The sequence below is a fragment of the Mobula birostris genome, chromosome 13, assembly GCF_030028105.1.
Source record: "Mobula birostris isolate sMobBir1 chromosome 13, sMobBir1.hap1, whole genome shotgun sequence".
Taxonomy (NCBI): domain Eukaryota; kingdom Metazoa; phylum Chordata; class Chondrichthyes; order Myliobatiformes; family Myliobatidae; genus Mobula; species Mobula birostris.
The window spans coordinates 62343664-62364537 of NC_092382.1; the positions used below are offsets into that span (position 1 = coordinate 62343664).

At 47.2% G+C, this 20874-nt stretch overlaps 1 protein-coding gene across 1 annotated transcript in view; it reads right to left on the reverse strand.

Annotated features, from left to right (window-relative positions):
• Positions 1-1674: 1674 nt before the first annotated feature.
• The window catches only part of LOC140207643 (NACHT, LRR and PYD domains-containing protein 3-like), a 35625-nt gene continuing 16425 nt past the window's right edge, over positions 1675-20874 (reverse strand). The window contains exons 6-12 of the mRNA XM_072276197.1: positions 14523-16278; positions 13520-13606; positions 13194-13364; positions 12868-13038; positions 2925-3095; positions 2602-2769; positions 1675-2436 (exon numbers count right to left, since the gene is read on the reverse strand). Coding sequence (XP_072132298.1) covers positions 2349-2436; positions 2602-2769; positions 2925-3095; positions 12868-13038; positions 13194-13364; positions 13520-13606; positions 14523-16278 — 2612 coding nt within the window. The 3' untranslated portion in view covers positions 1675-2348. The remainder of the gene's footprint in view (positions 2437-2601; positions 2770-2924; positions 3096-12867; positions 13039-13193; positions 13365-13519; positions 13607-14522; positions 16279-20874) is intronic.

Sequence of the window (20874 nt, forward strand, 5' to 3'; positions counted from 1 at the left end):
CCCTGAGAGTGTATCATAGGTTGGTGTGGAGGGAATTCTCTGCGTCTGACCCTGTGAATGTGTGATCCGACAATGTGGAAGGAGCTGCAAGTTGTGTCTGATCCTTGGAGTGGGTGATGAGACGATGGAGAGGGAGCTTCACTCTATGTGTCTGACACTGTGTGTCTGTGATGGGACGTGTTAAAGGGAGCTTCGCTCTGTGCTCGATCCGTGGACTGTGTAATGGGATGGAGTGGACGGAGCTACAATCTCTGGCCGATCCGGGGAGTGTGTGATAGGGCGATGCGATGGACCTTCAGTCTGTGTCCGATCTGGGAGGTGTATGATTGGACGCTGTGGAGGGAGCTTCACTCTGTGTCTGATCCGAGGAGCGTGTAATGGGACTGCATTGAGCGAGCTTCATTCTGTTTCTGATCCCAACAGTTTGCGATGGGACGTTGTGGAGCGATCTACGCTTTGTTTCTGGCCCCTATAGTGTTGTGGAAGGAGATTCACCCTGTGTCCGATCCGGGGAGTGTGAGGTAGGGTGGTGTGGAGGGAGATTCTATCAATGTCTGACCCTATGACTCTGTGATCTGACGGTGTGCAGAGAGCCTCACTCTGTGTCTAACACATGAACTTCGTAAAGGGACGGCCTGGAGCGAGGTATCTCAATGTCTGCCCCGGGAATGTGTGATAGGTCGGTGTGGAGGGAGATTCACTCTGTTACTGATCCCGGGAGTGTGTGATGGGACGGTGTAAAGGAAGCTTCACTCTGTATCTGGGCCTGAGTATGTGTATTGGGACAGTGTGGAGGGAGCTTCACTCTATGTCTGATACAGGAATTTTGTAATGGGACGAATCGGAGTTTGATTTTCTCAATGTCTGACTCTGGAAGAGTATCATGGGATGGTGTCGAGGGAATTCTTTGTGCCTCACCCATTACTGCAGTTCACTGGGTGCGGGGAACAGCAGTGACCCAGGTCACTGCTTTTTCCTCTAATTAAACTCAAGTCCGACACTAAAACAGGAAGTTACAGAGGTTTATTGATTTTATCATGACAAATTTCAATTAAGCAATGTGTGAGCTGCCAACGTGCGGGAATAAATAAACTGCTCCCGACTCACTCACAGTCACACACAATTACCTGACCGGCGACAACGGGTGACAGTTTGAATGATCCGTCCCGTTTCTCATGGTCATTCTGCACCGGGGAACCGATGATTATAAAATCACACTTCAGCCCAGTGTCCGAGATCACTGCAGATCCAGGGTCAATGTCGAGTGATTTGTCAATTTAACATCACTATATCGGTCACACTGTCGAATGCACCGTTCTCAGCAAAGGGAGCAAACAGATTCTCTCCCGGAATATCCCACTCTGGGACACTGGCGCCCCAGACTGAGCCTCGGCCCCCAGGTTCTTCCTGTCTGTGTAATTCCCCGGGGTCTCACGTTGGGACGTCTCGAACGAGAACATCCGGCGGGAGCGGTGCTCAGCCTGGATGGAGATGGGGAGTGAAGTGGTCCTGGGGACCAGACACCACCAGAATGACATTCCTCAGCCTGGAGCTGAGACGCTGCTGTACCACTGTGAGGAGCTCAGACCCATTATTGCAGTTCACTTGGTACAGGGGGCAGCTGTAACCCCAAGTTACTGTTTCTCCTCTAATGCGACTCAAGTTGAACAGCAATACAGGAAGTTAAAGATTTATTGAATTCATCATCACAAACTTAAATTAAACAATGTGTTAGCTGTCAACTTGCGGGAATAAATAAACTGCACCCGACTCACTCACAGTCACACATAATTAACTAACTGCGACAATGAGTGACAGATTGAATAATCTCACCGTCGTTCCGCATCGGGGAACCAATAATCATTATAATCACATTTCGGGGCCGTGCCTGAGATGGTTGCAGGTCTAGGACCACTACCGAGGTATTTTGTCAGTTTAACATCATTATATCGCCGGACTGCCGAATGCACCGTCCTCAGCAAAGTGAGCAAAAGGATTCTCTCCCCGGAAAATACCACCCCGGGAAACACGTGTCCCAGACTGAGCCCCGGCCCCTGGGCTCTGCTTGTCTGTGTAATTTCCCGGGGTTTCACATAGGGGAGACTTGAACTCGCACATCCGACGGAAGCAGCACTGCTGGACGGGAGGCGGAAAAAAAGTCACTGCGGGATCGCTCAGGATGTCACAGAGCGCGAGACTGGAGCTAGTTCCGTTAGAACTGTTGGGAATTAAAGCTGGAGCGCGCCCATTAAAGGTAAGGGCGGGAGTTAAAGGGGAGGGCGGGGAATCGGCCAAAATGTCCCCATCCCGCGGGGTTGGGGGTAGGGGATGTTCACACATTCAGATGTTCACACAGTCACTGTCAGTCCTGGTTTGGGTTCCTGCAGAGATCTCAGTTCCTTCATCCCTTTCCCACTGAACTGATTCCCCCACAGCCTGAAACAGATGGAAGAATAAAGATGAAATAAACAGATTAAACAACGGTGTCAGTAACAGGGGTCTGGGGATTAATGTTTCAACAGCACTCACAGACAAATACCACCAGAAAACCCGCAGATCCGCTGATATTTTATCACATTGAACATTAACATAAACACTCACACGATCCGCTCCATTCTCGGGAGGGTCAGTATGAGGCGGCGGAGAGCCGGGACAGATCCGTCTCTGAGCCAGTTCTCGCTCAGGTGCAGCACCGTCAGTGATGGGTTTGTACTGAGAGCGGAGACGAGATCCTTGGCACCAGAATCTGTGAGACTGACATTGTCCAGCCTGGAGATGAGAGAGAGTGAGGGTGAAGGAGACAGAGAGACAGGAGACGATACAAATCCTCAGTGTTTATCAGTAACATAATTACTGATCACATTAATGTTCAGTGTCAGACACCCAATGACTGTAAGCACAATCTCCCACAGTCTGGTACTTACTCCAGTTTCTCTATTTTACACTCCGGGCATCTCAAAGCCGCAGACACCAGTTTCACTCCCGAATCTCCCAGTTTATTACCACTCAGGTTCAGCTCCGTCAGTGATGGGTTTGTACTGAGAGCGGAGGCGAGATCCTCGGCACCAGAATCTGTCAGACCAACCCCACTCAGCCTGGAGATGAGAGAGAGTGAGAGTGAAGGACACACAGAGACAGGAGACGATACAAATCCCCAAGGTTTATCAGTAACACAATTACTGATATTTTTGCACGGCGGCGCAAGTCGGCCAGTAAGAACAGCGAGAAGAGTTTAAAAGAAAGACGGATTTACAAAGCGGGCGTCGGAGGCGCGGGCGACGGAGTAGTGGGAGACTGAGTAGGAAGGCTTTGGCTCAACGGGGCTTCAGCGATTAAAGGATCGAGGCGAGGTTAGTTATCTGTTTAGAATACAGACAGAAAGTATGTGTGTTAGACCGGTTTACAGTCCCCGGTGTCAGATGTGAGAGGTCCTAGAGTCTCCCAACCTCCCGGACGGCCATATCTGCACCCGATGTGTCGAGCTGCTGCTCCTGAGGGACCCAGTTGAAGAGCAAGAGATGCAGCTCGATGACCTCTGTTTGGTCAGGGAGAGCGAAGAGGTTAATGAAAAGAGTTATAGGCAGGTAGTCACACCGGGGCTACGGGAGACAGGCAAATGGGTCACAGTCAGGAGAGGGAACGCGAAGAATCAGGTACCAGAGAGTACCCCTGTGGCTGTATCTCTTGACAATAAGTACTCCTGTTTAAGTACTCTTGGGGGTGGACAACGTACCTGGAGAAAGCAACAGCAGCCGTGCCTCTGGCACAGAGTCTGGTCCTGTAGCTCAGAAGGGTAGGGAAGAGAAGAGGAAGGCACTAGTGACAAAGGACTCTATAGTTAGGGGGTCAGACAGGCGATTCTGTGGACGTAGGAAAGAAACATGAATGGTAGTTTTCCTCCCAGGTGCCAGGTTCCGGGATGTTTCATTGTGACAACTTCACGATATGCTGACGTTGTCACAATGGGGGCGGGGGGGGGGCGGGGGGACCGTTGGGAACGGACCCAAATGTAAGACACAGATACTGAAGAACTAGGAACAGGACTTGACTAGAGTAGGGACGTGACAGGACAGAGACAAGGAGCAGGGACAAGAACGCAGACTTGTGCTAGGACATGGACTAGACAGACAACCTGGACAAGGAACTATGAACTAGGAGCCTGGGCTTGGGAAAACGGGACCAGGACTAGGAACCATGAACTAGGAGCCTGTGTTTGGAGTCCGAGCCAGAGACTGGACAAGAAACCAGAACCTGGGTCTTGCCTCGGTTTCGGACCACAGAACCAGGCAAGGACATGACATGGCTACAGAATAGGACGTGGCTGGGATCTTGAGGCTTGAGTCAGCAGGCTGGGGTCTTGAAGCTTGAGTCTGCAGGCTAGGGTTTTGAGGCTTGAGGCTGCAGGCTGCTGTTTAGTGTCTTGAGGATTGAGTCTGGAGCCTAGGGTCTTGAGGCTTGAGGCTGGTGTCTTGGGTCTTGGGTCTTGAGACTGGGGTGTTGGGCCGTGAGACTTGCAACTGGGGTCCTGGGTCTTGAGTCTTGAGGCTTGAGTCTGGGGACTTGAGTCTTGAGGCTTGAGGCTTGGGACTTGAGTCTTGAGGCTTGAGGCTGGGGACTTGAGTCTTGAGGCTTGAGGCTGGGGTCTTGAGTCTTGAGGCTTGAAGCTGGGATCTTGGGTCTTGAGGCTTGGGTCTTGAGGCTTCGGTCTTGAGTCTTGAGGCTTGAAGCTGGGATCTTGGGTCTTGAGGCTTGGGTCTTGAGGCTTGGGTCTTGTGTCTTGAGTCTTGAAGCTTGAGGCTTGAGGCTTGAGGCTTGAGGCTGGGCTCTTGGGTCTTGAGGCTTGAGCCTTTAGGCTTGAGGCTGGGGTTTTGGTTCCTGGGTCTTGGGTCTTGAGGCTGATAACTCGGAGGCTGGAGCTTGGAGACAGACTGGGACTATGTATATCAACATAGAGCCGGGACGTATCCTTCGAAAAGCCGGGACTCATCTTTAACACGGCACTAAAATGAGACTGCACAGTACATAGACATAGAGCTGGGACTTATCCTTAGACAAGCCGGGACTCAACTTTATCTCCACACCAAGGTGGGACAGGTCCATACGTCGGGTAACGGCAGAACAACCGGACTTACCCAACAGAAGCAAAGACAAGATAAGACAGGTCCCCCCGCAGGGCAACGGTAGAACGGCCTGATTACCGCACAGAGGCGAGGACAAGACAAGACAGATCCCCCCCGCTGGACAACGGCAAAACGGCCTGTCTTACCCCACGGAGGCGAGGACGAGACAAGACAGATCCCCCTGCAGGCCAACGGCAGAACGGCCTGACTTACCCCACGGAGTCGAGGACAGGAGACAAATACCAAAGAACGACGGCAGACAGATCGATCTCCGCAACGGGGTTGCTCCGAGTCGCAGTTACGGCCAGCAACCTCAGCTGGCTAAGGAAACAGCCGGATCGCTACCTAGCTCGGAGTGGCTGACGGCCATTTAATTAGCCCCGGAAACGGGCGAATCCATACCGCAAAGACAGATCCGAGTACCGACAGCAAGGCTCCATGAGGCAATGTTTCACCAACGCGACCGAAAGATGGCAAGTGGCAGTTCTAGCCTTCCACCAGCAGGTTGCCCCATGGAAATCTTGACAAGACAAACCAGCAGCCTACACTCAATCCCAAGGCGCCATATATTCCAAGCATCAAGATGGGAATCAGGTACCTATGATTAACTCAACTGAAACAAGGGACATCTGGAGGACCCGGAGTACTGAGTGCACGGACCGGACCGTGAACCAGAATGCGACTTTACAGACCGGAACATGACAGAAGTTGGAAGGAGAACAATCAGAGGTCGTGGAACATATTGGTACCAATAACATAGGTAGGAAAAGGGAAGAGGTCCCGAAGAAAAGACTACAGGAAAGTAGGAAAAAAGTTGAGAAGCAGGACCGCAAGTATAATGATCTCGGAATTACTGCCTGTGGCACGCAACAGTGAGTATAGGAATAGAATGAGGAGGATAAATCCGTGGCTGAGGAATTGGAGCAGGGGGCAGGGATTCCGATTTCTGGATAATCGTGACCTCTTTTGTGGCAGGTGTGACCTGTACAAAAAGGATTGGTTGCACTTGAATCTGAGGGTGACCAATATCCTGGCAGGGAGGATTGCTAAGGCTATAAGGGAGAGTTTAAACTAGAATTGTTGGGGGGGGGGCGTGGTTGCGAACCGAACTGAAGTGACGGAGGCAAGGGAGGTTGGCTCACAAATAGAGAAAGTTTGGAGACAGTGCGAAAGGGAGGATAGGCAGGTGATAGGGAAGGGACGCGCTCACTCCGATGGTCTGAGATATGTCTATTTTAATGCAAGGAGTATTATGAACAAAGCAGATGAGCTTACAGCGCGGATCAGCACTTGGAGCTATGATGTTGTGTACATTACAGAGACTTGGATGACTCAGGGGCAGGAATGGCAACTTCAACTGCCAGGTTTTTAGATGTTTCAGAAAGGATAGGGAGGAAGGCAAAAGAGGTGGGGGCGTGACACTGTTGATCAGAGATAGTGCCATGGCTGCAGAAAGGGAGGAAGTCATGAAGGGGTTGTCTAAGGAGTCTCTGTGCATGGAAATTAGGAATAGGAAAGGATCAATAACTCTACTGGGTGTTTGTTATAAACCACCCAATAGTAACAGGGATATCGCGGAGCAGATAGGGAGACAGATTCTGGAAAGGAGTAATATTATAAGGTTTTTGAGGTGGAAGATTTTAATTTCCCAGACAGTGATTGGCATCTCCTTGGAGTGAGGAGTTTAGATGAGGTGGAGTTTGTTCGGTGTGTTCAGGAAGGTTCCCTGACACAATATGTAGATAAGCCTACCGGAGGAGAGGCTGTACTTGATCTGGTATTGGGAAATGAACCTGATCAGATATCAGATCTCTCAGTGGGAGAGCATTTTGGAGATAGTGATCACAATTCTATCTCCTTTAACATAGCATTGGAGAAGGATAGGAACAGGCAAGTTAGGGAATCGTTTAACAGAAGTAAGTGAAACTATGAGGTTATCAGGCAGGAACATAGAAGCATAAATTGGAAACAAATATTCTCAGGGAAACATGCCGAAGAAATGTGGGAAAAGTTCAAGGTTTTTTTTTTTGCGTGGGATTCCGAGTAGACAATCGACAATAGGTGCAGAAGTAGACCATTCGGCCCCTCGAGCCTGCACCGCCATTCTGAGATCATGGCTGATCATCTACTATCAATACCAGGTTCTTGCCTTGTCCCCATAACCCTTGATTCCCCTATCCATAAGATACTATCTAGCTCCTTCTTGAAAGCATCCAGAGAATTGACCCCCACTGCTTTCTGAGGCAGCGCGTTCCACACATCCACAACTCTCTGGGAGAAGAAGTTCCTCCTCAACTCTGTCCTAAATGACCTACCCTTTATTCTTAAACCATGCCCTCTGGTACTGGACTCTCCCAGCATCTGGAACATATTTCCTGCCTCTATCTTGTCCAATCCCTTAATAATCTTGTATGTCTCAATCAGGTCCCCCCCCCCCCCCCAATCTCCTTAATTCCAGCGTGTACAAGCCCTGTCTCTCTATCCTCTCTGTGTAAGACAGCCCGGACATCCCAGGAATTAGCCCAGTGAACCTACGCTGCAACTCCGCCACAGCCAGGATGTCCTTCATTAACCCTGGAGACCAAAACTGTATACAATACTCCAGGTGTGGTCTCACCAGGGCCCTGTACAAATGCAAAAGGATTTCCTTGCTCTTGTACTCAATTCCCTTTGTAATAAACGCCAACATTCCATTAGACTTCTTCACTGCCTGCTGCACTTGCTCATTCACCTTCAGAGACTGATGAACAAGTACTCCTAGATCTCTTTGTATTTCTCCCTTACCTAACTCCACACCATTCAGATAATAATCTGCCTTCCTGTTCTTGCTCCCAAAGTGAATAACCTCACACCTATTCAGATTAAATGTCATCTGCCAAGTTTCTGCCCACTCACCCAGCCTATCCAAGTCACCTTGCTGATGTTATTCACAATGCCATCCTCTAAATCATTGACGTAAATCGTAAACAGCTGTGGTCCCAATACCGAGCCCTGTGGTACCCCACGAGTCACCACCTGCCATTCCGAGAAACACCCATTCACTGCTACCCTTTGCTTTCTATCTGCCAACCAATTTCCTATCCATGTCAATATCCTCCCCCCAAGGCCATGAGCTCTGATTTTACTCACCGATCTCCTATGTGGTACCTTATCAAATGTCTTCTGAAAGTCAAGGTACACCATATCCTCTGGATCTCCCACGTCTATCTTCCTAGTTACATCCTCGAAAAACTCCAATAGATTAGTCAAGCATGATTTGCCCTTGGTAAATCCATGCTGGCTCGGCCCAATCCTATCACTGCTATCAAGATATGCCGCTATTTCTTCTTTAATAATGGACTCTAGCATCTTCCCCACTACTGATGTTAGGCTAACAGGGCGATAGTTCTCTGTTTTCTCCCTCCCTCCTTTCTTAAAAAGTGGGATAACATTAGCCATTCGCCAATCCTCAGGAACTGATCCTGAATCTAAGGAACATTGGAAAATGATCACCAATGCATCCGCAATTTCCAGAGCCACCTTCTTTAGTACCCTAGACTGCAGACCATCTGGACGTGGGGATTTGTTAGCCTTCACTCCCATCAGTCTACTCATCACCGTTTCCTTCCTAATGTCAATCTGTTTCAGTTCCTCTGTTACCGTATGTCTTTCGCCCACCCATACATCTGGGAGATTGCTTGTGTCTTCCCTAGTGAAGACAGATCCAAAGTTCTTATTAAATTCGTCTGCCATTTCTCTGTTTCCCATAACAATTTCTGCCAATTCATTCTTCAAGGGCCCAACATTGTTCTTAACTATCTTCCTTCTCTTCACATACCTAAAAAAAAACTTTTGCTATCCTCCTTTATATTCCTAGCTAGCTTGCGTTCATACCTCATTTTTTTCTCCTCCTATTGCCTTTTTAGTTAAGTTCTGTTGCTCCTTAAAAATTTCCCAATCATCCGTCTTCCCACTCACCTTAGCTCTGTTATACTTCTGTCTTAATGCTATGCTATCTCTGACTTCCTTTGTCAACCACTGTGGCCACTTTCCCCCCTTTGAATCCTTCCTTCTCCGGGGGATGAACTGATATTGCACCTTTTGCATTATTCCCAAGAATACCTGCCATTGCTGTTCCACTGTCTTTTCTGCTAGGATATCTGACCAGTCAACTTTGGCCAGCTCCTCCCTCATGGCTCCACAGTCTCCTTTGTTCGACTGCAATACTGACACTTCTGATTTGCCCTTATCCCTCTCAACTTGCAGATAAAAACTTATCATATTATGGTCACTACCTCCTAATGCTTCCTTTACTTCAAGATCACTTATCAAATCCTGTTCGTTGCACAACACTAAATCCAGAATAGCCTTATCCCTGGTCAGCTCTCGTACAAGCTGCTCCAAAAATGCATCCCGTAGGCACTCTACAAACTCCCTATCCTGGGGTCCAGTACCAACCTGATTTTACCAGTTCACCTGCATGTTGAAATCCCCCAGAACTACTGCAACATTTCCTTTGCCACATGGCATTGTTAACTCCCTGATCAATTTGCACCCAATATCCATGCTACTGTTTGAGGCCTGTAGATAACACCTATTAGGGTCTTTTTTTTTCCCCCTTACTGTTCCTCAGTTCTATCCGCACTGACTCTACTTCTCCTGATTCTATGTCCCCCCTTGCAAGGGACTGAATCTCATTCCTCACCAACAGGGCCACCCCACCCCCTCTGCCCACCTTTCTGTTCCTTCGATAGCACCTATACCCTTGTACATTCAATTCCCAGGTCTGATCCCCCTGCAGCCATGTCTCCGTTATCCCAACAACATCATAGTTACCCATTTGCACCTGAGCTTCAAGCTCATCGGCCTTATTTCTGACACTTCGCGCACTCAGATATATAATTGTTAACCCATTTCTCCTCTCTCTGTTTAAATCGCTGCCTATTGTGCGTAACCCAACTCCCCGAACTGTCACCGGGCTATACGCCCCTTGAATTTTGTTGTCCTTCTTAAATTTACTTACTCTTTCTGCACATTTAACTCCATGCTCCGTCAGACCATCCCTCTGCACATGTATCCTCCTTATCACTCGATCCGCCTCACCTTTCTCTACTTCACACTTGATATTCCGGAACCGTGTAATCCCCACCTGTCCTTTATACTTCATCTCGCTATCCTCTCTCACATTCTGGATCCCTTCCCCCTCCAAATTTAGTTTAACGCCCCCCCCACCCCCAAACAGCACTAGCAAACTTTCTTGCAAGAATCTTAGTACCCCTCCAGTTCAGGTGTAAACGGTCCTGTCGGAACAGATCCCACCTTCCCTGGAACAAAGCCCAAATATCTAAAAACCTGAAGCCCTCCCTCCTGCACCATCCTCTCAGCCACGTATTGATCTGTATAATCCTTCTGTTCCTTGTTTCACTCGCAGGTATGAGTAGATATGTTCCAATGAGACATGGAAATGATGGTAGGGTACAAGATCTGTGGTGCACAATGGCCGTTGTAAATCAAGTCAAGAAGAAAAGAAGACATTACGAAAGGTTAAAAAAAAAGAAAGGTAATTATAAGTATCCGGAAGATGATAAGGTTAGCAGGAAGGAGCTTAATAATAAAATTAGGAGAGCTAGAAGTGACCACCAGAAGGCCTTGCCGGACAGGATTAGCTACAACCCCAAGGTATTCTACAAGTATGTGAATAGTATGCGAGAAAATAGGACCAATCAAGTATGACAATGGAAATGTGCATATGGAACCGGAGGAAATAGTGCAGGTACTTTATGAATCATTTGCTTCAGTATTCAAGACAGAAAAGGACCTTGACAATTGTAGTGATGACTTGCAGTGGACTGAAAAACTTGAGAATACAGATACTAAGAAAGAGGATGTGCTAGAGTTTTTTGGAAAGCATCGGGACATGACGGGATATAGGTCAGGTTACTGTAGGAAGTGAAGGACGAGGTTGCTGAGCATGATCCGTGCATCATCAGTGAGAAGGGAAGGTTGCGGACAATTGGAGGGTTGCGAATGTTGTTCATTTATTCAAGAAAGTGAGTCGGGATAGCTCAGGAAATTATAGGCTAGTGAGTCTTACTTTAGTGGTTGATTTATGGAGAAGATCCTGAGAGGTAGGATTTGTGAACATTTGGTTAGGCAAAATATGATTAGGAATAGCCAACAAGGCTTGTCAAAGGCAGGTTGTGCCTTACAAGGCTGACTGAATTTTTTGAGGATGAATTTTAGAGCCATAGATGTAGTGTGTATACATTTTAGCAAGACATTAGATAAGGTATCCAATGCAAGGCTTATTGAGAAAGGAAGGAGGAATGGGATCCAAGGGACATTGCTTTTTGGATCCAGAACTGGCTTGCCCATAGAAGGTAAATAATGGTTGTAGACGGATCATATTCTGCATGGAGGTCGGTGATAAGTGGCGTGCCTCAGGAATCTGTTCTGGGACCCTTGCACTTCGTGATTTTTTTAAATGACCTGGATGAGGAAGTGGAGGGATGGATTAGTAAATATGCTGATGGCACAAACCTTGGGGGCGTTGTGGATTGTGTGGAGGGCTGTCAGAGGTTTTAACGGGACATTAATCGGATGCAAAACTGAGCTGAGAATTCGCAGATGGACTTCAACCCAGATAAGTGTGAGGTGGTTCATTTTGGTAGGTCAAATATGACGGCAAGAATATAGTATTAATGGTGAGTCCCTTGGCGATGTGGACGATCAGAGGGACCTTGGGGTCCGAGTCCATTGGACACCCAAAGCTGCTACGTAGGTTCACCCTGTGGTTAAGAGGGTACACGATGCACTGGCTTTCATTAATCATGGGATTGAGTTTAAGAGCCGAGAGGTAACGTTGCAGCTATAAAGGACCCTGGTCAGACCCCACTTGAATAGAATAGAATGCTCAGTTCTGGACGCCTCATTATGGGAGGGACTTGGAAACTGTAGAAAGGGTGCAGAGGAGATTTACAAGGATGTTACCTGGATTGAGAAGTATGCCTCATGAGAATAGGTTGGGTGAACTCGTCCTTTTCTCTTGGAGCGACGGAGGATGAGAAGTGACTTGGTAGAGGTGCACAAGATAATGAGAGGCATTGATCTTGTGGATATCAGAGACTTTTCCCCAGGGCTGAAATGGCTAACTCGAGAGGGCATATTTTAAGGTGCTTAGAAGTAGGTACAGAGGAGATTTCAGGGGTAAGCTTTTTATACAGAGAGTGGTGAGTGCGTGGAATGGGCCGCCGGCGGCTGCGGTGGACCGCGGAAACCATAGGTCTTTTGAGAGACTCCAGGATGGCTACACGGAGCTCAGAAAAATAGAGGACTGTGGGTAAAACCTAGGTAGTTCTAAGGTAGGGACATCTTCGGCACAGGTTTGTGAGCCAAAGGTCCTGTATGGTGCTGTATGTTTTCAATATTTTTATGATTATGAAGACGCGCAGTCCTCTTTTATTGTAATTTAGTAATGCATGCATTAAGAAATGATACAATATTTCCTCTGGTGTGATATCACAAAACACAGGACAGACCATACTGAAAAAACTGACAAAACCATATAACTATAACATATAGTTACAACAATGCAACAATAACATAACTTGGTGAAGAAGTCCATGAGCACAGTAAAAAGTTCAAAGTCTCTCAAATGTCCCACATCTCACGCAGACTGGAGAAGGAAGAAGTAGTTCTACTGATCACATTAATGTTCAGTGTCAGACACCCAGTGTCTGTAAACGATCTCCCACAGTCTGGTACTTACTCTAGTTTCTGTAGTCTACAATCCGGGCATCTCAGAGCCGCAGACACCAGTTTCACTCCTGAATCTCCCAGTTTATTACCACTCAGGTTCAGCTCCGTCAGTGATGGGTTTGTACTGAGAGCGGAGGCGAGATCCTCAGCACCAGAATCCGTGAGACCGACATTGTCCAGCCTGGAGATGAGAAACAGTGAGGGTGAAGGACATAGAGAGACAGGAATCGGTACAAATCTCCATTGTTTATCAGTAACACAATTATTGATCACAATTAAGTTTAGTGTCAGACACCCAGTGACTGTAAACACAATCTCCCACAGTCTGGTACTTACCTCAGTTTCTGCATTTTACACTCCGGGTTCGTCAGAGCCGCAGACACCAGGTTCACTCCTGAATCTCCAAGTTTATTACCACTCAGGTTCAGCTCCATCAGTGATGGATTTGTACTGAGAGCGGAGACGAGATCCTCAGCACCAGAATCTGTGAGACCCACGTTGTTCAGCCTGGAGATGAGAAAGAGTGAGGGTGAAGGACATAGAGAGGCAGGAGGCAGTACAAATCCCCGTTGTTTATCAGTAACACAATTACTGATCACATTAATGTTCAGTGTCAGACACCCAGTGACTATAAACACAATCACCCACAGTCTGGTACTTACCGCAGTTGCTGTATTTTACACTCCGGGTTCCTCAGAGCCGCAGACACCTGTTTCACTCCTGAATCTCCCAGGTCATTACCTCCAAGGCTAAACACAAACAGACAAATTGATGAACAAAGATTCAGACTGTGCGTCTGAGGGAATTTCTCCGAACGTCAGTAACTTAATCTGTCTGTGTGACCCTGTAAAGTCCCCCTATTCTGTCTCATTCCCCGACGGTAAGAAATCTGTTCCTGACGTGAGAGGGTCGGAAGGGGCAGGGTTTAAGGGTGGGAGAAAGTCCCACTGTGAGGAAGATATAATAATGGGTAAGTGTCGATGGAAGCGATCCCCCCTGAAGCAAAGGGATAGGACAAGAGCTCCTGCAGGAGGAAGGTGATTGAGAAACAGAGATCCCAGAGGAGGAAGGAGTAGGGGTCCCACAGGATGAAAGAGGAGATATCCAACAGGAGGAAGAGGGATGGGGAACAGATGAACCATAGGCGGATATCATTGGGAAAAGATAATTCACTAAGACGAGGGTTGCAGGGACAGAGTGCACAGGAGGGGTGGGTCTGAACTGTGGCCCAGAACTGGGAGAGAAGATGCACCCATGGGGTCTGGGTATCTGGTAGTGAGCAGAGTCACGCAGGTGACTGATGGTGATAGTCACACACGGGGAAGCGCAGGGGAGGACAATCTCACAATGGTAATTCTTACTCTGTTGCTGGGACGGTGGGCTGTCGGTCTCTTGTCCCTCACCAGGAAGATGGTGTGAAGCCCTAACCCACCTGCTGCTGTCACAGTCATGTGATTTACTACCATTAAACAAATAGCCATTGTGCACTGATCTAAAGTCTCCAAAATCTCTTCACCGGGAACCACAGAAACCTTCCTTCCTTAGGGAATTACTGACCGATTCCCTGGCATTTGTCACAATTCTTCGCAATCTGATTCACTGCCCTTTTAGCCAAATCACAATGGGACAGTTTCACAGTTCAGAGTGGGAGATAAATCAAATTACATTAACTCTTGGCACTTGTGCAGCCCGGGTCCCAGCCGCTGGATTCCTTCACACTGAATGTGGCAGTTCCCCAGTTTGAGGTGTTTTATTGTATCACAGAGTCCGATGGCATGAGACAGGACCGCGCAGTCAATCGGGGTCAGCGTCATTCCATCGAATGAAAGTGTTTCCAGTGATTCCAATGCGGTCTGAGCCAGTCCACTATTCTGAGACTCAAACAGGTAGTGCAATGTGTTCAGGAGGCTTCGTTTACCAGCTTCATTCCTCACGTTTCCAATCTGGCGTTTAACCTCCTCCTTCACCCAGTCAATCACCCGGCAGGTTGTCTGATGAAGAAATGGACCCAGAAACTCCTCCAGGCCCCGAGCTGTCATTGGGGAGGAGAGACCAGCAATAAAACGGAGAAATACCTCAAATCGTCCATCAGTAGTGTTGTGGGCTTCAGCGAGGAATTTCAGGGTATCCCCGGGATGTGGATTCAGGAATTGTGCGACTGCAGCTACAAATTCTTGGATGGTGAGGTGTGGGAATGTGTACACCACACACCGGGCAGAATCCTCTCTCTCCAAAAGCTCCATCAGGAACCCGGACAGGAACTGGGAAGGCTGCAGGTTGTAGTTGATCAAATCTTCAGCTGTAAACACAATCTTCTTATCGAACACTCCTCTGAAGGCCATCTGGCCAACCCTGAGTAAAACATCACGGGGCTTCTCAATCTCACGGCCGTGGTTTTTCAGGATGTTGTAAATATAGTAGGAGAACAGTTGGGTGATGGTCTTGGGAACTCGCTGCGGGTCCCTGACTCTTTGTGCGAAGAAGGGACCCAGTGCTAGAGCGAGGATCCAGCAGTAGGAGGGGTTGTAGCTCATGGTGTACAGGATCTCGTTCTTCTCCACATGGTTGACAACAGCTGCTGCCACCGTCTGATCTTCAAAGTGCCTGATGAAATATTTGTTCCGTTCCTCACCAACAAATCCCAGGATTTCAGCCCAGACACTGATCTCTGCCTTTTCCAATAAATGTAACGCAGTGGGGCGGGTGGTTACCAGCACTGAACACCCTGGGAGCAGTTTGCCCTGGATTAAACTGTACACAATGTCAGACACTTCACACCACCACTCGGGATCTGGGCACTGGTGCTTGGGTTCTGTGTCTCTCCGACTGTCAGCAAAATCAATTCTGTGCTTCAGTTCATCCAAACCATCAAATATAAACAGCAATCCCTCTGGGTTCTTCCAGACCTTTCTCAGTAAATTCCCAAAGTAAGGATACTGATCCAGAATCAGTTCCCTCAGGTTTATTCTACAGTTAATGGAGTTTAAATCCCTGAATTTGAAACTGAAGACAAACTGGAATTGTTGGTATATTTTCCCCGTGGCCCAGTCATAAACAATCTTTTGTACCATTGTTGTTTTCCCGATCCCCGGGACTCCGGCCACTGCTGCGGACATCCCTGTTTTGTTTCCAAAGACAGACTTTTTCCATTTGTGAACATATCTCCTCTTGAATAACTGATCTGTCCGCATTTTTTCCAGCTTTCCGCGGAGATGTTTCTCTCTCCACTCCTCGTGGTCTCTGCCTCTTGCCAGCAGCTCATGTTCCACCAGTCTCCGATCACGAATAGTAGAAATGACCGTGAGCTCAGCGTATCGATCAACCAGCTGGAAAACTTTCACCTTCTCCTTCATCAGGATCGTGTTCACGCTCAGTTTTTCAGTCTGTCTCCGCAGAGTCTCCATGTGTTTCCGTCGAATGTCTTAGGAAGGAGAGAAATAGGTTGTCAATGCCTGATGTGATGAAGATGGAGCCCTCACGTGTTTACGGTAATAATAACAGGGAGCACACAACATATTTTCTTTAATTAAAAAATGTTAAAGACATTGTTTGGGTGAAATTAGGATATCAGATGTAAGAATGTCAGTAAATGAACGATGGCCCAGAAATATTTCTGATCTGATTCAGATTCGCTGTTAAAGGCTCCTCTCTCCCCTCTGTTCGTAGTTTGCAGATTCCTCGGTGTTCCAGAGAGTGCCAAGTGCACACGTGATTCTGGAGAGGAGAGTGTTGTGTGGAGCGGCTGGTTCCAACGCTTTCACTGCTCAGCTTCTGCTGAGCTGGGCAACACTGCAGAGGGCAACAGTGGGAGGGGGGAGCAATTTACTTCTTCCCTGGCCCTGTCACTCCGAAGGGTAGGGAAAGGAAGAGGATGGCAGCAGTTATAGGGCACCCTATAGGGGTCAGACAGGCGATTCTTTGGGCGTAGGAAGGAAACAAGGATCGTAGTTTGCCTCCCAGGTGCCAGGGTCCGAGATGTTTCTGATCGCGTCCACGAAGTCCACGAAGGAGAACAGACAGAGGTCGTGGTACATATTATGACCAACGACATTTGGAGGAAAAGGGAGGAGGTCCTGAAAACAGACTACACGGCAGTTAGGAAAGGAGTTGAGATTAAGGTTCCGGTGACGTCATCGTGCAGAATGACAGCTGAAATCAACAGCTCCTCCGGAAATACGCATATTTTGCCCTGTTAATCCATCAAATACAAGATCTTTCGAAATTATCTGAATTGATAAGGGGGGCAAGAATAGGGAAAAAGAATGGAGATAAAAAATCATCACTGCGGAGCCTATGGAAGCGACAGGTACAACGCGCGGCTCTCCTACAGGTGTGTGTAGCGGCGAAGCGGCAAATATAATAAGGATTCTGGAAGAGATAAGGGAAGTCCAAAAAGGTATAAAGCAGAAACTCAATGATATAACTCAGAGGTCGTCAACGTCAATCAGAAAATAGCGGTGGCAGAGACTCTAATTGAAAAGATGGAAGACCGCGTGCAAAACGTGGAACGGATACTAAGTAAGCCGATAAAGGTATTAAATCAACAGGAAAGTAAATTGCTCTGCCAGGAGTGAAGATTGCGACGGAAAAAAAAAATCAGGATTTATAATGTTCCCGAAGGAGCGGAGGGATTGTCGATGATGAACTTTGTGGAAAAGTTGCTGCGGGAGGCGCTGGGGATTCCCCTGAGTATGGAGATTGAAATTCAGAGGACACATCGTTCGCTCATCCAGCGATCAGTATTACTCCCCGGCGGTCCTTCAGAAACGGAACGAGTATTCCGAAGCGAAACGAATATTAAAGCAAGAAAAGATTAAATTCCAAACCCCGTACTCTGCTAAACCGAGATATTTTACCAAGAAGGGTTACGACTATACCAGACGGTGGAAGAGGCGACTACAGACATGAACAACAGAGGACTGCCCATTAGCGTGGTCAAACCAACTGATTGGGAAATAGCAAGAGAACATAGAAAGCAGGGGACGGGAGCAGGACGAAGGAAGGATATTAGGAAGAGACTGTCAGTTCTCCGAGGGCAGCCCTCACCTCCTCCAGAAGAGCCATAAGGTTTGCCTAACTTTAAAGGTGCTGATAAACTAAACAGAAGCAAAAATAGACGGTGATATACCTATCTCGACAAATACGTGTTATAATGTGAATTTTATATTACTCAATTATTAAAAATTGATTGATACATTCTTTTTACCCTACCTAAATGAGAATATACACATGGGAGGAATACACAGGGAAATCATTTCTGTGTAAAATTGGCTTGCCCACAGAAGGCAAAGAGTGGTTTAGACGTGTCATATTCTGCATGGAGGTCGGTGACCAGTGGTGTGCCTCAGGGATCTGTTCTGGGACCCCTACTCTTCGTGATTTTTATAAATGACCTGGATGAGGAAGTGAAGGGATGGGTTCGTAAATTTGCTGATGACACAAAGGTTCAGTGCATTTTGCGTAGTGTTGAGGGCTGTCAGAGGTTACAGCGGGACATCGATAGTATGAAAAACAGGGCTGAGAAGTGGCAGATGGAGTTCAACCCAGATAAGTGTGAAGTGGTTCATTTTTGTAGGTCAAATATGATGGCAGAATATAGTATTAATAGTACGACTGTTGGCAGTGTGGAGGAAGGCGGATCTTGACGTCCGAGTCCAAAAGACACTCAGGTAACAGAGCATGTTAACTCTGTGGTTAAGAAGGCACACGGTGCATTGGAATTCACCAACAGTGGGATTAAGTGCAAGAGTCAAGAGGTGATGGTACTGATATATTGAACACTGTCAGACGGCACTTGGAGTACTGTTTTCAGCTCTAGTCAACTCACTACAGGAAGGATGTGGAATCTATAGGAAAGGTGCAGAGGTGATTTACAAGACTGTTGTCTGGATTGGGGAGCACGCCTTATCAGAATAGGTTGAGTGAACTTGGCCTTTTTCCCCTAAGATCGACGGAGAATGAGAGGTGAACTAATCGAGATTTATTAGATGATGATTGCGATCGTGTGAATTGTCGGAGGCTTTTTTTTCCCCAGGCCATAAATGGCTAACACAAGAGGGCAGAGATTTAAGGTGCATGAAAGCAGGTACAGAGGAGATGTCATTGGTAAGTTTTTTTTACGCAGAGAGTGGTGAGTGCGTGGAATGGGCTGCCGGCCACGGTGGTGGATGCAGATGAGATAGGGTCTTTTAAGTGACTCCTGGATAGGTGCATGATACTTAGAAACATGAAGGACTATGGTTAACCCTAGGTAATTTCTAAAGTAAATTTATGTTCGGCACAGCATTGTGAGCGGAAGGGCTTGTATTGTGCTGTAGGTTTTCTAAGTTTTTGCATGTTTCTAAGTTTCTGGGAATAGGTCAATATAGGATGGTCATGGCCCACGAAGTTCTCAAATGGCAGGAATAGTCATGGTTGACAAAGGAAGTTAAGGACTGCATAAAAGCCAAGTAAAGGGCATATAATGTAGAAAAAGTGAGGGGGAAGTTGGATGAATGGAAAACCTTTAAAATCCAACAAAAGGCAACTGAAAAACGACTGGATGAACTGGGCTTGTACTCGTTGGAATTTAGAAGATTGAGGGGGGATCTGATTGAAACGTATAAAATCCTAAAGGGATTGGACAGGCTAGATGCAGGAAGATTGTTCCCGATGTTGGGGAAGTCCAGAACGAGGGGTCACAGTTTGAGGATAAAGGGGAAGCCTTTTAGGACCGAGATTAGGAAAAACTTCTTCACACAGAGAGTCGTGAATCTGTGGAATTCTCTGCCACAGGAAACAGTTGAGGCCAGTTCATTGGCTATATTTAAGAGGGAGTTAGATATGGCCCTTGTGGCTACGGGGGTCAGAGGGTATGGAGGAAAGGCTGGGGCGGGGTTCTGAGTTGGATGATCAGCCATGATCATAATAAATGGCGGTGCAGGCTCGAAGGGCCGAATGGCCTACTCCTGCACCTATTTTCTATGTTTCTATGTTTAAAAGCTGTAAGAAGGGAAAAGATGAAATATGAGGGCAGACAAGCCAATAATGTAAAGCAGGATAATAAACACTTTCTTCAGTTATATAAAGAGTAAAAGGGAAGTGAGAGTTGATATTCGACAACTTGAAAACGATGCTCCAGCGGTTGTAATGGGGGACAAGGAAACGACCGATGAACTTAATTGGTACTTTGCATATGTCTTCACCTTGCAGCGTGTCTTTGTCCGTAAGAGACGGACAGTAGGAATGAGTGCCATTGCTATCACAAAAGAAAATGTGCTCTGCCTACTGAAAGGTCTTAAGGTGGGTCGGTCGCTGATCCAGATGGACTATGTCCCAAGTCCTAAGAGAGGTTGCTGGAGAGGTAACAGATACATTGGTCATGATCTTACAACAATCACTTGATTCTGGCATTGCCCCGGAGGAGTGGAGGATTGCAAATGTCACTCCAGTCTTGAAGAATGGAGGAAGGAGAAAGGAAGGAAATTATGGACCAGTTAGCCAAACCTCAGAGGTTGGGAAAGAGTTGGAGTCTATTATTAAAGTTGAGGTTTCGACGTATTTGGGGACTAATGACAAAATGAATTAAAATCAGCATGGTTTCTGTAAAGGAAAGTCATGCCTAAAAAAATCGAGGAGGTAACAAGCAGGCTGGACAAAGGAGAGTCAGTGGATGCCATTTACTTAGATTTTCAGAAGACATTTGATAAGTTGCCACATATGAGACAACTGAACAAGATAAAACTGGCTGGAAAGACGGCAGAGCAGCAGTGGCTGGAGTTTATGCGAGAAATGAGGAATGTGCAAAACAGGTATATTCCAAAAAAGAAGACATTTTCGAGTAGAAAAAGGATGCAACCGTGGTTGACAAGAGAAGTCCAAGCCAAAGTTAAAGCTAAGGAGAGGGCATACAAGGAAGCACAAATTAGTGGGAAGACAGAGGATTGGGAAGTCTTTAAAACCTTACAAAAGGAAACCAAGAAGGTCATTAAGACAGAAAAGATTAACTATGAAAGGAAACTAACAAATAACATCGAAG